At 46.0% G+C, this 16,607-nt stretch overlaps 1 protein-coding gene across 1 annotated transcript in view; it reads left to right on the forward strand.

The window, feature by feature from the left end:
* The window catches only part of EEFSEC (eukaryotic elongation factor, selenocysteine-tRNA specific), a gene marked incomplete at its 5' end in the record, with an annotated part of 236,453 nt that overhangs the window by 79,113 nt on the left and 140,733 nt on the right, over positions 1–16,607 (forward strand). Inside the window, one exon of the mRNA XM_029917905.1 lies at positions 4,518–4,725. Within this exon, the coding sequence (XP_029773765.1) occupies positions 4,518–4,725 (208 nt within the window). The remainder of the gene's footprint in view (positions 1–4,517; positions 4,726–16,607) is intronic.

Genomic DNA, 16,607 nt, shown 5'->3' on the forward strand with positions numbered 1-16,607 from the left:
CACCACGCGCTTGCCACAGTGGGAGCAGTAGAAGGAAAAACAAGCACAGCAGCTGAGGGGTTCCTAAGGCTGACATGCCGTTCAGTGTGTTAGCCCGTTTAGTCTCCACTGTAACCCACTGACAGGGCTCACCCCTGTCCTCATGCGGACGCGGAAGCTGAGGCCCACAGGGGTCTAATGTATCTGGCCAGAGGGTTGCACTAATAATAGGGTACAAATTGTCACTGCAGTTTTATATTGCTGATGACAATATATTTACGTTTTTTATCATTTATTGAATGCTTAATAAGTCACCAGTTAAAATACATTTTCCTGTATTTTACATTTAATATGATTTTTTTTAGGGTATTTATAGCTTTTGATGAAAAAAATCACACTTTGATTAAATATCTGATTTTGAGGCTGCTAAAATGTTTAAGGTTTTATGTTCAGTTTCTTTGGCTGAAACATTTTTTTCAGAACATGCATTTTTCCCCCCTTCAGTCCCAGAAGGAAAATTACATCTCACGGATAACTTACACTTTGTTAAATGCCAACCTTGGTAAGTTTTTCTTTATTTTTATTTTTGAAATGATTAAGATATATCCTCTCCAGAATTGGAAATTGTAATTTTTAAAAGGACTGAGAAACTTGAACCCTGTTATAATTATTCTGCAAACCTTTAAAGGGATCTGTAGTCAGAACAACTAGATGAAAAGCTCTGATAGACTGAAAAATATAGAGGGTCATTTGTAAGCTGCAAGTTCCTGACTTGTGTTTCCCGCCCACTCACTCGCTGTGCCCCTCTTGCCTCAGAACAGTTTCCTACCCCAAGTTCGTGGGAATTGGGACGGACACTGTTTGATTCATTCTGTGGAAGTGCCGGGGATCTTGAAAAAGACAAGACGGGCCACTTATGTCACTTCCTGTCGCCTGATCAAAAGTTCAGTGAAGAAACGGGAGGCACTGAGAGCCGCTGCCAGCCAGTGCGATGCTGACCCCTGGTTCTCAGTGGGGCCTGTCATGTCGCTGTGACCTCTGGTCTCTTTAGAAGTGCCTGATGTTGGCAGTGGGTCTGCCCAAGAGGCTGGCCTTTGGAGCGGAGCTGAGTGCTCCCTGCAACAAAGGCGGCTTGTAGATGCCAGAGTCAGGCTGCAGAGGAGACCCTGACCAGTCAGTGTCTGCAGCTCGTCTGTACTTGACTGCGAGGGTCTGTTAGGCCAGTTTCATTTCTATCTCTGGGATCCCAACAGGCATCATGAGTGAGATGGGCTAAATACGTAGAATATATGAACTCTTCCCCTTCAGCCACCAGACCAAGACAAGGCATTCCTGGGTAGTTTTATATACCAACGGGGAACTGAATGTCTGAGCAAAGGAACAGAGTCCTGGGGAATAAAGTGGAGGAGGTGGGGGCGAGCTGTCGTTTGCTCGGTTCAGTCCATGAAAGGTCTTGTGCTGAGCCCTGCGAATCCAGATTGACAGCTCGAGCTGTGATCTGTAAGCTCCGAGTATTGGGGTGGGTGGGGAGCCAAGGGCCTGGGGGAGCGAAGTGTGCAGACAGGAGCAAAAGCAGGGCGGGGAAGGATGAGAATTATTATAGAGTGTGCCTTGATTCTCAGTGTAAAAATGAGGAGTGGGCACGGAGTAGGAGTAAGAGTAGGAGAGGAGGCTGGAGAGGGGCTGGGTCCCCGTGTGGAAGTACAGCCATCAGCATTCAGATCTCTCCTTTAGCACCTATTTGCTGGGTGACAAAGGGCCGTTCCTGAACATCTCATCTGTACTGGGGGGCCATGGTAGTTCGGGTAAGGTAGGGGATGATGTTTGGGTCCTAGAGGAAGCCTGGGTGGTTGGAATTACTCTTGAAAAGGCCTTAAGACATCCATGGGATAGAGTGACTTTGTGGGCACAGCCTTGCCCGCTACAGTTGCCCACTACAGCCAGGCACTGGGACCATTTCATGGGAAGGTGGCTGTCCAGTCTTCCCGGGGAACAGCTCCCAGGCTGGAGACCGTGGGCACTCCTCATCCTGCTCACCTGTTTTGTCCCATGCTGCCTCAACTCCTAGCCACGCAGCCTTGTGACTGCTGACAGGCTTGCTTGGGGAGACGCTACATCTTCAGGGGTGAGCAGGGCTCGGGCTCTGGGTGGGGGCGTGCATGTGCATGCACACATGTGCCCCTGGGGCAGGGCAGGGGGTGCAGGGAAGGGATCTGTGAGTTGTACCCTGGTGCTCAGTGCAAGGGGGGCGTGCCAGGACTGGGAGTCAGAAGGGGGTGCCCAAAGCCACACCATGGAGTTCTCTCTCAGTTAGAGGATAGTGAGGGCTCCTAACAGGGGACCAGCAGATCAATGTTTAGTTCATTATCTACTTATGCACCTAATATCACTTTATTTATTCCTGAATGGATAGTACACGCCCGTTTAAAATGGAAAGGTGCAGAACACACAGTCAGGTTTCTTTCTTACCCCACCCCGTGTTTGCCATCGGGCTTCTCTCCCAACAAACAACCAAAATTGATTGTTTCTTTTGTGCTCCTTCAGACATGTCTTATGTGTGGAGGAACAAACACTGACTCCTACACGACACCCACACACACCCCTTTTCCCCTCTTTGACACAGATCACATTGCTCTGCCCTTTGTTCTTCTCACTCTCTCTACCTTGGAGACTGGTCCGTAGTGGTGTGCAAAGAGTATACATTCCTTTTAATGGTGGGATAACATTCTACTCGCATGGCTGTGACATTATTTATTTATTTATTTATTTATTTATTATTATTATTTTTTTTTTTTAGTTTTTTTGGGTTTTTTGTTTTTTCGTTTTTTAAAAAAATGTTTTTATTTATTTTTGATACAGAGAGAGACAGAGCATGAGCAGGGGAGGGTCAGAGAGAGAAGGAGACACAGAACCGGAAGCAGGCTCCAGGCTCTGAGCTAGCTGTCAGCACAGAGCCTGATGCGGGGCTCGAACCCACGAACGTGAGATCTGACCTGAGCCGAAGTCGGAGGCTTAACCGACTGAGCCACCCAGGCGCCCCTACATCATTTATTTTTAACATGCCCTCCCCACTGATGGACATTTACGTGGTTTCCAGCTGTAGCTACGACAAGCCCACGACACTTTGCGACACCGCACGTGTGTGTGGGCTTGCCTGGGTCAAAGATGTGGGAATTCTGATAGCTGTTTTCCCATTGACTTTCATAAAAGTACCGATTCTAGAAGTACCCCTCCCTGACTCAGGATGTGAATGAGGTGGAGACTTTTAGGAAGTTCCTTCTGGGAGGCTCTTTGGAGGATGATTTTGAGCATAAGTCTGCGGCAAAGAATAAGTCATTTCCCATTAGGGAGCAGCTGAAATGGGCCTGATGTGCGTCGTGGGGGTTGGGGCTGCAACAGAGATGGGTCCCAGATGTGATTTGGTAGATAAGAGAGGGAGGCTGCCAGAGGGTGAGGTTTTTAGACCTCAGTTGTTGAAAAGATACAGGTGACAGACCCAGTGTCATCCCCTGCCCCACCCCCACACGGCTGCCTGGTGGGATGAGGGAGGCAGTGCTGTTTGGTCCCTCCTGGGGCACAGGGGGAAATACCTGCTTATTTCTGTATCTCCCCAAAAGAACTCCCTGCCCCCCTGCCCTCTTTTTTGGTAAAACTGCTTCAAATCCCATTAGAAAGGACACATTCCCTGCACTGGCTAACATCAGTCTTCCTAATGTGGCTCAGGGCAGTTTCCCTTTCTTGACTCCGCTGTGATTCTTCCCTCTGGTGCTCAGCTCAGGTGTGGCTGTGTTTCGGGCATGCTCCCAGCCAGGCATGTGTATGTGAGTGTGGAGTGCGCACACACTCTCACGCACATGTGTGTATAGAAACACACACATGCTTGTGGTGCTCTGCATTGAGGTAGCTGAGCCTTGGGTTGCTCTTAGCCTCCTCAAAAGAACAGGAGCCCACCATCTAGAACGAAAAGGACAAAAGAAGTGGGTAGATGTGAGGCAGGCATGTGTGGGAGGATTGTGACTAAACCCAACTGCTATGACCGCAAGACCCAGGAGCCACAGAGGAAACAGCCCCCCACCTCCCCAGTAGTCTTCCAGCCCTTCTGTCCACTGTCTTGGCAAGGGCAGATCCCTAGACATTTACCAACTCTAAGACAGCTTCTTCCTGCTTGGATATTTTTTCCTAGGTAAGATGGGATGGAAATGATGGAATTGATGCAGTAAAAATGGTGTGGGTTTCGGGGTCCCCAGCCCTACTGCATGCTGGCTGGGGGCTCTTGGTGAGTTGTCTGTATTTCATGAGCCTCAGTTTCCTCCTCTCCGGATGAGGCACCACATCTGTCCCTCACAGTGGTCGAGAGGATTCAGCGAAGTCACGTTGGTCAGAGTCTGCCCCCCGTGGCTGAGGCTAGGAGGCGTGTGGTGGTCATCCACCCACTTTTATCTTCATACTTGAATCTGAACCTTGGGAACTAGACAACCTTCTGCCAAGGCCTCTCCCCCATTTCCCTTTCTAACCTTGGCTTCTCTCTCTCCTCGCAGGGGCCCAGATCATCGACCTGATGATGCTGGTCATTGATGTGACCAAAGGGCTGCAGACTCAGTCAGCAGAGTGCCTCGTGATTGGGCAGATCGCCTGCCAGAAGCTGATCGTGGTGCTAAACAAGATAGACCTCTTGGTGGAGGGGAAGAGGCAGGCAGCAATCGACAAAATGACCAAGAAAATGCAGAAGACCCTGGAGAACACCAAGTAGGTTTGTTAATGAGAGGGGTGTCCACATGCCTAAGCTGGCTCTGGGGCATCCTTCATGTCGTGCACATTGGCGGGGCAGGCAGGATCAGCTGTGGGTCCCCATCAGCTGTGGGTCCCCATCAATCAGGCCTCACCTGGAACTTGCTTGCATCAAGGGTAAAGACTAAGATGCTGTTGTGAGAGACCAAAAAATACAGAAGCTTAAGGAAACTAGAATTTGATTTTCCAGGTAGTTTCCTAACATGAGCACTTAGGGGTGAGGGCTCAGTCCTGTCTGTTTGTGGCAGCCATGCCTCGGTGTCAGGCCAGGATACATATCCCCTCACCATCTGTCTCGCTGCAGCACGGTTGTTTGAAGGCGGAGATGAGTTTCTAGATGTTTCTGTCACAGAAGCTTGTAAAATTGGGCAGATGGATGGACAGACTTGGCTGTTGGAGGGGAGACAGGGAAAGTTGAGATCGCCAAGGACCTTTGTAATATTTCATGCCGAGTTTATGATTTCGTCTTGCGGGAAGTAAGGAGTCTGTAAAGAGTTTGGGCAAGGAAGTGGCTGGAAAGTTCTCCCATCCAGAGCTGACTGGTGGCAGGAAGAAGAGATGGCTCAGTGCTGAGGCTCTCGGGGCAGCAGAGAACAGACAGGGCAGTGTGGTGGTGTTCCCAGGGAGAGACATGTGATCTGAGTTAAGGATGTAGAGGGAGGGGAGGGCAACTCGGGGACACCTTAAACAGGAGAGGCAACGGGCCTTGTCAAGCGATTGGCTGTGTGGCCAGTCCTCAAGGACAGGCCCGTGGGGGCAGAGAGGTGGCAATGCCACTGGGCAGGGTGGGGCTAGAAGGGGTGTGGGGACTGCAGGAGGAAAGCCCCCTGGTAGCTCTGGTGGCTGCAGGAGTGCCTTGCTTTGCTGTGGTCAAGAAAACGAGAAAATGTCCTTGTTGAGCACACAGTGCTGGCAAACCTCATAGTTTTATCAATTCCTCTCTTCCTCTCTGGGCCAGCGCCTTTTGATCAATACTAAATAGCGGTCACTGGGAGACAGCGATGCTTCCTCTTTGCTATGCAGTCCGAGACAATGCACTGCGACGGCCACCTCTCCTTCTCCTGCCTGTGGAGGGCAAGCAAGTAGAGAGTGTTTTTGTTTCCCCGTCATAAAGATTGATATGCCTTCCCATTTATGATTTTTTTTTCAGATCCAACACCTGCAGCTCTCCCTCAGAATTCTCAAGTTGGTTAAATTAAAGCTCCAGCCCTGTGAATGGGCCAAATATGTCATAAAAGATTTCCTAGCACTGCCTTTTGTTAGCAAAATTCATCAATCCGATAAAATCGACACATTTAGATAAGTGTTGCATAAGAATTCAGACTTTGTTATTCCCAACGGAAGTGGATATGAGACTGTAAAAAGGAAGATAAAAAATTATATCTTCTTTTTAGTGAGTTATTTGATCTCCCTGCCGTTTTATTTACTTGTCAGAGAGAGGAGAACAGGTCCTTTGGACTCCGGCATAAAAACCCAATACAATGTCAGTATCATTTGCTATATAAATGGACCTTCTGGGAAGGGTTTGGGGTACTATTAAGGGTCAATTAATATTAACTATTTTGATCAGTTAAATTTAAGGCAAATTCTCCCTGGCATGTTTAAATGATTATTCCTATTTTAATTTATTGCTTGAAGGTCAAATGATGGACTGTATCATATCCAGAGGCCATCAGTCATCCACCTGAAACCTCTCCGTCCTCATTCAGCGCCCCGAGGGTGGGGAGAGAAACTCTCCTTGTAAAAGAAAGGTTTGGGGCGCTTGGATGGCTCAGTCGGTTAATCATCCGGCTTCCTGCTTCGGCTCAGGTCATGATCTCCCGGTTCATGGGTTCAAGCCCTGCGTCAGGCATTGTGCTGACAGCTAGCTCAGAGCCTAGAGCCTACTTCAGATTCTGTGTCTCCCTCTCTCTCTGACCCTCCCTTGCTCGTGCTGTCTCTCTCTGACGAGTTGTAGCCAGTGGGCTCAGGGCCAACTTGTAAGAGAACATGAGCTTTTGCCTCTGTGCCGCAGAGAACCTAAAGTCTTCCTGAGTGACCATTTTCTTTCCTTATGATCCCTTGTGAAGTAAATCCTTTGTAAATGCTGGCCCAGATGTGAGGAAACTTCCTATCTAAAAAAGGGAAAATTGGGGCCAGTGAACTATGTACATATCAAAACTGAAAATGTAAAACCTGTTAAAAACCAAACTTAATTTTTTCCACCCAAAGAGTAATTGAGAGAAAATTAGAAAACAGAGGAAAAATAATTAAAAGAAAGAGGAGACCACCCAAAGATTTCTTTTTTTCAAAATAACTGCTGACAGTTTGGTTTATTTCATTCCTATCTTTTCACTGCATATAATATTACCACCGCCTCTTTTCCTCCACATTTTTTAATTGTAGGAAAATATACATACTATAACATTTTACCCATGGAATTATTATTTTACCCATTTGCAAATATACAGTTCATTGGCATTAAATATACTCACAAAGCTGTGCACCCATCACCACTGTCTATACCTAAGACTTTTTCAGGATTCTCAACATAGACTCTGTACCCTTTAAATAGTAATGTTCCCTTCTCTCCTCCCCTCTCCTCCCCCACCCCCAATAGCCTTTATTCTGCTTTCTGTTTCTTTGAATTTGCCTATTGCAGGTACATTATATGCATGGAGTCATGTATTCGGCTTATTCCAATAGCATAATGCTTTCCAGGCCCATCCATGTTGCAGCATATGTCAGAATGTCACTCCTTTATAGCTGAGTACTATCCTATTGTGGGTATGTACCGTATTTTGTTTCTTCATTCATCTATGGATAATCACTTGGCTTCTGTCTTTTCGGCTGTTGCAAATAATGCTGTATGATTGTTGGTGTACAAATACCTGTTTGAGTCCCTGCTTTCAACCCATTTGGGTCTATACCTAGGAGTGGAATTGCTGGATCATATGATAGTTTTATGATTAACATTTTGAGGAACCACCAACCAGTTTTCCACAATGTCCGCACCCTTTTCCATTCCCACCAACAGTTTGTTAAGGTTCTAATTTCTCTATAGCCTCACCAACAATAGTCATTTTCCTTTTTTTAAAAAATAGGTATTCTTGGGGCGCCTGGGTGGGTCAGTTGGTTAAGCCTCCGACTTTGGCTCAGGTCAGATCTCACGTTGGTGGGTTCGAGCCCCGCATCAGGCTCTGTGCTGACAGCTAGCTCAGAGCCTGGAGCCTGCTTCCGGTTCTGTGTCTCCTCCTCTCTCTTCCCCTCCCCATCTCATGCTCTGTCTCTCTCTGTATCAAAAATAAATAAAACATTAAAAAAAATAAAAAAATAGGTATTCTAGTAGGTATGAAGTGGTATCTCACTGTGGCTTCCTCTACCCCCTTGTGCTGGTCCGCCTGCCCCCAGTTTTACTGAGAAATAATTGACATATATCATATGGTGGTAATATTATATGCAGTGACATATATCATATGAATATCTAAGTTTCAGGCATACACCAAGATGGTTTGTATATTGCGAAAGGATTACCATAGTCAGTTCAGCTAACATCCATCTTCCTGTATAGATCCAATACAAAGAAAAGAAGGAAAGAAAAAAGGAAAAAAGTGTTCTTGTGATGAGAACTCTTAGGATCTACTCTCCTTACACGTCCCCTGTATATCACATGGTAGTGTTAGCTACAGTCATCACATCCTACGTCATGCTTCTAGGACTGATTTATCGTATGACTGTAGGTTTGGGTCTTTTGACCACCCCCAATTCCCTCGCTCCCAGCCTTCTGCCTCTGGTGACCACAAGTCTGATCTCTTTTTCTGAGTTTTGTTTTTTGCATTTTTGTTTTTTTTTTTTAGATTCTGCAGATAACACATGGTGTTTGTCTTTCTCTGACTTCTTTCGCGTAGCAAAATGCCTTTGAGGGCTGTATATATATACACACACACACACACACACACACACACATACATTATATATATGCATACATACACATACACACACCACAACTTCTTTATCCATTCATCCATATGCGGACACTTAGGCTGTTTCCATGCCTTGGCTACTGTAAATAATGCTGCAATGAACATGAGGGTGCAGATATCTTTCCAAGTCAGTGTTTTCATTTCCTTTGGATATATTCCCAGAAGTGGATCACTTGGTGGTTCTATTTTTAATTTTTTGTGGCTCCTCCATACTGTTTTCCATAGTGGATGCGCCGATTTATACTCCCACCCACAGTGCACAAGTGTTCTCCTTTCTCCACATCCTCACCAGCATTTGGTATCTGTTGTCTTTTTGAGGACAGCCATGTTAATATGTATGAAGTGATAGTGAGAGCTTATGGTTTTAACTTGCATTTTCCTAATGACAAGAGATGTTGAGCACCTTTTCACGTACCTGTTGGCCTTTCATAGATCTTCTTTGGAGAAATGTCTAGATCCTCTGCCCATTTTCAATCAGGTTTTTGTTGTTGTTTGTTTGTTGTTATTGTTGAAAGGGGTTTTTTATATATTCTGGATATCAATCTGTTTCAAATATATAATTTGCAAATGTTTTCTCCTCTTCTTTAACTTGATTTTTCACTTTCTTCATAGACTCCTTGAAGGCACAAAAGTTTTTAACATTTACAAAATTCAATATATTTATTTTTTCTTTTGTTGCCTATGTTTTTGGTATCATATCCATGAAATTGTTGCCAAATCCAATGTCCTGAAGATTTTCCCCAAAGCTTTTCCTTAAGAATTTTGTAATGTTAGCTCTTAAGTTAGGTGGTTCATCTATTTCTAGTTAATTTTTATATATGGTATAAGTTAAGGGCCCAACTTTATTATTTGCATGTGGCTATCCAGTTTTCCCAGCACTGTTTTTTGAAAGGATTGTCCTTTCCTCTTTTACCCTTGTCAAAAATAAATGGATCATACATGTGTGGGTTTATTTCTGGGTTCTCTGTTCTGGTCCACTGGTCTGTGTGTCTGTCTTTACACCAGTACCACACTGCCCTGTTGACCTTTTTAGTAAGTTTCAAACTCAGAAAGTTGAGTACTCTGAATTTTTTATGCTTCTTCTCCAAGATTATTTTGGCTATTTGAGGCCCCTTGCAATTTCTATATAAATTGGATTTCTGCAGAAATTGGTTGTTGGAATTTGAGTAGGGATTGCCTTGAATTGTAGATCCTTGTGGGTAGTACGAACACCTAAACAGTGTTAGTTAAGTCTTCCAAGCTGTGAACACATGCCTTTCCATTTGTTTAGATCTTCTTTACTTTCTCTCATCATTGTTTTGCAGTTTCCATTATACTTTTACATCCTTGGTGAGATTTATTCCTAAGTATTTAATTCTCTTAGATGGCATTATAAACGGAATTGCTTTTGGGCGCCTAGGGGGCTGAGTCAGTTAAGCGTCTGACTTTGGTTCAGGTCATGATCTCACAGTTTGTGGGTTCTAGGCCCGTGTCAAGTTCTGTGCTGACAGATTCCAATTCTGTGTTTCCTTCTCCCTCTGCGTCTCCCGGACTCATGCTCTGTCTCTCTCTGTCTCTCAAAAATCAATCAAAATTTAAAAATTTTTTAAAAATGGAATTGCTATTTTTTAATAGTTTCTATTTTTCTGCTGAAATTTCTTTTTTCATTTTTTTAAATAAATAGTTTATTGTCAAATTGGTTTCCATATAACACCCAGTGCTCTTCCCCACAAGTGCCCTCCTCCATCACCACCATCTCTTTTCCCCCTCCCCCTTCCCCTTTAACCCTCAGTTCATTTTCAGTATTCAGTAGTCTCTCAGGTTTTGCATCCCTCTCTTGGAATTGCTTTCTTAATTTCCTTTTCAGATTGTTTTTTGCTGGAGTATAGAAACACGCTGATTTTTGTGTGTTAATCTTGTACCCTGCAACTTTGCTGAACTCATTTGTCCCTTTGAGACTGATGAGATATTTGCATCTTTGATTTCTCCTTTTATTACTTAATATCTTGTATAGCACTTCTTCGTGTAATCATTAGTTCATTGTTGGCCCTTTAGATTGGCGTAAGTTTTCCTTATAATTAAGGAACCCTGGGTGAACATTTTTGACCATCCTTGAACTTTTTCTGTATTTGTGTGTGTGTGTGTTTTTTTTTTTTAACTCTTGAGACATTTCCAGGTGTGAGATTACTGGACTGAAGAACATGAATCCTTTCAAACTTCTTGTTGTCCACTGCCGTATTCTGTTCCAAAGTGTGTGCATCTTTTACATAGGTATTGGCAGCTACCTTTGGTCTCTAATTTTAAAATATATATAAACTTAGTAGGACAGAAATGGTATGTTACCCTTGTTCTAATATGTGAATCTGTAATTATTAGGGACATTGAACATTTCTCCTTAAGTGTATTAAGCAGTTATGCGACTGTGTGTTTGAATTATGCCCATATATGTTGTCTATTTGCTTCTAGTGATTTTAATGCTTTGTTTTTGATTTTCAGGGGTGTTTAATAATAACCAAGATGTTGTTATTAATTAACTCTTTGCCTAGCCTATTTGCCACAAATAAGCCTTTAGCATTTGTTGGTTGTCTTTCCATGTTGATTGCTTTTTTTTTTTTGACATGCAGAAGTTTCTAATTTTTATGTAGTCAAACGCTTTGATTGTTTTTCTTTGTGAGTTCTTTATCTCTGAAAGCATTTAAAATTACTGTTGCATAAGCATTTATCAATGTTAACAGAAATCAAAATAGAAGATAAAAACGTACCCATAATCTCCCTGATGCATCAAATTAAAGTGTTCTTTCCCTAGGATCCCTGTCATTCTTTCCCACACGTACATAATTTGAGGTAGTTGTTATCACAACATTGACACTGTTCTGTGTTCTAGGCTTTTCTGTTTATTTTTCCACTAAATGTTATCATCTGACAGCATCCTTGATGCAGCTTTCCCTCCAACTCCCTCTGTGTTTCCTTCTACTTTTTAAACACTTTCTATTTCCTTGTTTCTGTGGTAGCCAAGGCCATCTTCTGAGAGCCCACCGGCGGCTCCCTTGGCCCTGCCTCGCTCCCTTGGATTGGGTGGAATGCCAAATCTCCAGTGATGGAGCTGCTGCCCAGCTGACTGACCAGGTGCCCCTTTCTTACCGGCGTGGTGGCCAACCAGCTGTGTGGGCAGAGGCAATTCGCTTTATCTGGGTGGGTATTTCGTCTTCCGTCAAATGGGCACTTATAAGTCCAGCATTTATTCTGGGAGACATTTGGCATGGAGCCTGGCACACAGTAGGTTCTTAGCAATCACAGCTGGAAAGTGTGGAGCACCTACTGTGTGCCTGGCACTGTACCAGGGATTTCCCATAACACCATCTGTCAGACCATCAGTTACCCCAGTGGGCAGGTTTTGTATCTGGGTTGAATGTTGAGAAAAATCTGAAGTATAGTAAGTGTTGGCTCTTTTGAATTTTCCTATTCCAAACCCAAAACTTACCCAAGTATCCCCTGCATTTCAAAGACTGCCTAGCACTGCTTTGCTTGTATGAGAGACCTACCTCAGTAGTACCTGTTTTTGCTAACAAAAAGAAATCGAGAGGACTTTTGTTGTTATGAGAAAAGGCGAAAAGCAACAATAGTGCTCAGTGTCTGCTTTGCAGCGAGTCGTTACAGAGGCAGTGTGCACGTACCCCGGGCAGTGACTGCAGCCCTGCCAAGCCCCTCTCCCCGGGGCCACACTCAGCATCTAGCCGCCAGAGCTTTGAACTGTGTCTGTGAGCATCTGTGCTTTATGTCGATTTATTTTGTGCATCTGTTAGTAAGATGTGTCCTAAGGTACCAGAAGAGCCTGGGAGAGGTTATGTTTTGGGGTCCAGGAATGCTAATTTCTCCATATAAACGAATGGTAATACTTCTTTACACCATTTTGCCTTACATAGGAGCGCTCTATTTTCAGATAGTTGGGAAACCTGTAGTCTATCGTTTATGTCTTTTCCACGAGTTACACACGTGCGTGCGCACACACACACACACTTTTTTTTTTTAAAAAACTTATCTTAGATCGTTTTTGTGTGCTGTCGAAGGTCACTCTGCACGCACAGTCAGCATGTCTGGGCTCGGTTGGAACTGTGACGCACCACAGCTGTGAGGAGAGTCTGGAGGAGGTGGGGGTGCTGGGAACAGGAGACGCATTTGACTGTGCTCCAGTCAGCTCCTTCTGGCACCACTGAGCGGTGGGACTGGGCTCAGGGCTCTTCCTGACATCTCTAGTTGGAGCCTCTGGTGCTCCTAGAACACAGACACCAGTCTGGATCTGAAACCCAGGGCAACAGGGGCCTCTTACCCGCCCAGGGGCCACGGACTCTGCTTCTCCCTCTAGAAGCCAGGATTCCCAGTGTGTGGCATGTTCTGGAAATCAGCAAGGCCAGCTTCTCTTGAGCCTGGGAAAGGGCCAAGATACTCAGCCCAACACGCCTTTATGTTTTGTTACAATACATTGCCCAAAAGGGTTTGGATAGAAAATAATTGAATTTCCGAAAGCTTTATGGTTAATCACTGGAATTCTCAGTGCACGCTTTTACCCTCCTCTGTTCCTCTGGGCCTCAGGCACACAGAGTGTAAGCAGAGATGCTGCACACACACTGGGCCCTGGCCTGTGGCTGGGTGTTGGGTCACTGACGGCCATGGCTCGAGCCCTCTCTACAGACCGAGAATGGGCTCTTCCTCTCCTCCATCATGGGAAAGGCCTGGACCCTGGATTCCTACAGACCAGCCACATATTCCCGGTGCCCCCTGGCAGTCTCAGGCAAGTCCCTTGGCTTCTCTGAAAACAGAATCCAGAGCCCCCCTGCCCATGGGGCGCTGAGATCACACAAGAGCACAGAGCCACGGTGCTGGCACAGAGGAGGGTGTCCTCTCCTGTCCTTTCCTTCTCTTTTTCTCTTGTGTTTCTTTCTTTCTTGGTCTCTCTTCCCCAGTGTTGTTATTTTTTCCCTCTTTCCCCTCGCTGTTCTTTTCCTTTTCATCCTTCCCTCTCCCTCCTCTCCTCTCCAAAGTCTCTTCTTTCAAAGCCCGCTCTGGGTGTTGGCCTTTCCAAGGCAAACATCTCCTTGCCATTTCTGCAGGGCAGCCTGGCCTGTCGAGCTGCTCTGGGCTTGATTGGTGAGTGACTCATAGGCCCTGTGTGGACTCTCCCCTGTGACCTTGCATCATTTTGTCACACTGACCTCCGGGCAGCCAGTGGCTCCAAGGTTGCTTACCTTACTCTTTAGGGAACTCCCACTTGTCTGAGTTCCTTCCTTTCTTCTTTAAAAGAAAATCTGGGGCACCTGGGTGGCTCAGTTGGTTAAGCATCCGACTTCAGCTCACGTCATGATCTCACAGTTTGTGAGTTCAAGTCCCACTTTGGGCTCTGCACTGACAGCTCAGAGCCTGCTTTGGATCCTCTGTCTCCCCCTCTCTCTGCCCCTCCCTCACTTGCTCTCCCTCCCTCCGAAAAATAAGTGAACATTTTTTTTTAAATCTAGTTTTTTAAGGGCTTGCCTGCCCAAGCAAGCCAGGAGCAGTGTGGCATGGGACCAAAGACTGACTGAACCAAGCCTCCCATGTTCTAAGAAGTGTATCACATTTTTGAGCAGGAAAGACCAACTGGTGGAGGACGTAATGGGGAGATTTGCCTCGCAGTTCAAGAGGAGAGCCAAATTGGCTTCCTCAGAGCATCATGGGGGCTTCCGAGAAGGAGAATTTGCTTCTGGCCTGGGAGTCGGGAGTTCAAATTGGTTCTAGAAGGGCAAGTGATAACCATGCAGGGACGAGGTTCCCAATATGTGAGGCTGGTCAGGACACTGACCACTCAGAAGGGATGTAGGCAGCTGGTGGCTGTCCTGGCTCCAAGGACGGGTTTCAGACTTCCCAGGGGACTTTTCACAAATTAACTTATTTGTTGTATGAGACAGCCCCACAGCATAGCTCATGCTGTTTCCTATAGGAAAGGGAAGTGGGGGCTGAGTCAGATTTGGATTGGAAGTTAGTCCTAGGGTCCTAGGTTTCTTGTTCAGAGTCCCATTCTTGGTGCCTTGTCTCAGGTTGCCCGTCACCAGGACTAGGTTTGGATACGCAGAGGAAAGGAGGGGAGTATGGGCAGCAGTAGGAGCAGAGTTCAGCACTAGGCAAGTGCCTAGTTTTTACCTGTGTTTCCAGGGGTTTGATGAGTTGGGGCAGTATGAGAAGGATGGGGCAGCCCATAGAGGGATGCCAGGCTTTATCCAGGGATAGCCACGGAGTCCCTGAAAATGTGTAGGAGAGAAGGCTGGTACCTCTGAGTGGTGCAGGTGGAAGATCATCACAGCCATGGTCAGTGCCTGGTATAGGGCTGCACACTGACCTTGGAGTGTAGTTGGCCTGGGATGGTAAGGGTCTGACCCAAGGTGGAACTTGTTGAGAATGAAAATCAGGGGATAGACTGGAGCTGGATCCCAAAAGAGGAACTGATCAAATGCAGTGACCGAGGAAGGCAGTGGTGACCTGGCAGCCAGTGATGGCGCCAGAGACCAGGGAATGTTGTCCTGGGATCAGAAACCTGGGACATAGCGTCGCGAAAGTGCTTGCTGGCAGGTGATGGTGCACGATTACAGTACTAGGAAGGGACCTTACCTGAAGGCACAGGTTTGGGAACCATCCACAGAAGAGCCTTGGCACAGGTCACCCAGAGCGCGGGGAACTCTTGGAGGATAGCAGCCCAGGGGGAATGAGCAGAACTCTAAGGATACTCCTGGGAGAGACTTGCAGCGGGTTGGGAAGGAAGACGGCCCCTTGAGGAGGCAGAGGCCCTTAATGGAAGGCCGTAGAAATAAAGGCCTAGGGTTGTGGCTGAAGAGGGTGGGGAACCAGGTGGCTGATGGTCATCTGGGTCAGATGTCATAGTGCGGGAGAGAGTCTGAGGGAAGAACATCAACTTGACCACTGGAGTTGCTCTTGTCCTTTAGGAACTTCATTCTCTTCTGGACCTCTTCCCCATTCCTCTTGAAATCAGAGTTGGTGCCCCAGACCCTCTTGACCCATTGCTTGGGGAGCCCTTTGTTTATTGTACAAAGCTTCATGAAGGCCAGCATAGAGGAGATGCTTCATAAATGTCCCTCAGCTTGAAAGGGGAGACAGAAATGATGTAAGGAAATCAAGCTTAAGCTCCTGGTGAGTAAACAGAAGTGGTGTTGATTTTGAAATGTGAGTGGGAGAAGAGCGAGCAGTGCCAAGCAAAAGGATTCTCCCTCTCCCAAGTAAGAGAAATCTGGTAATGCAGAAAGACAGCAGGTATGAGTCCTGAGACAGCCATGGAGGGGTTGGTGAAGGGAGGTGTGGAGATGAGGGTGGTCAGACAGAGGATACCTTTAGACATGGCAGGGAAACCAGGTAGCAATAGATTTTTTTTTAGACTCTTGCCTTCTGTTGCCTGTTCTTGACCTGGGTCCTTTGTCCTGCTTCCCATTGGGTACCACAGTAGGGAAATGTGAAGGAATGGCCAAGGGTCTTGAGGAAGATGAAGAAAGCCATATTATTCACAGCAAGGGTCTTACACTGGATGTCAAGCAAAAGATATCTGAGATTGTACTTGGATGTGGCAAAAATGTGTCAAGAAGATTCTGGAAAGATGGCAGCATAGGAGCACCAGGAATCTGTTTCCCTGTCTGCACAACAGTTACACTGGCAGGATCTGTCATATATAACCATTTTGGAACTCTGGAGTCTATTGAAGGCTTGTAAGGGGAGGGCTGAGACAGTAGATTGTGGTTATTTCAGTTAATTTTAACTCTTAGCACAATAGCCGTATCCATCTCCCACCCCTCAGTCCCGTGGCAGGCACCCTTGCAGGTGTTTCTAGGGCAGCTTGCACACAGCTTGCAGAAACCAGAGTAGGCA

Source organism: Suricata suricatta, chromosome 12 (genome assembly GCF_006229205.1).
Source record: "Suricata suricatta isolate VVHF042 chromosome 12, meerkat_22Aug2017_6uvM2_HiC, whole genome shotgun sequence".
In the NCBI taxonomy this organism is placed as follows: Eukaryota; Metazoa; Chordata; class Mammalia; order Carnivora; family Herpestidae; genus Suricata; species Suricata suricatta.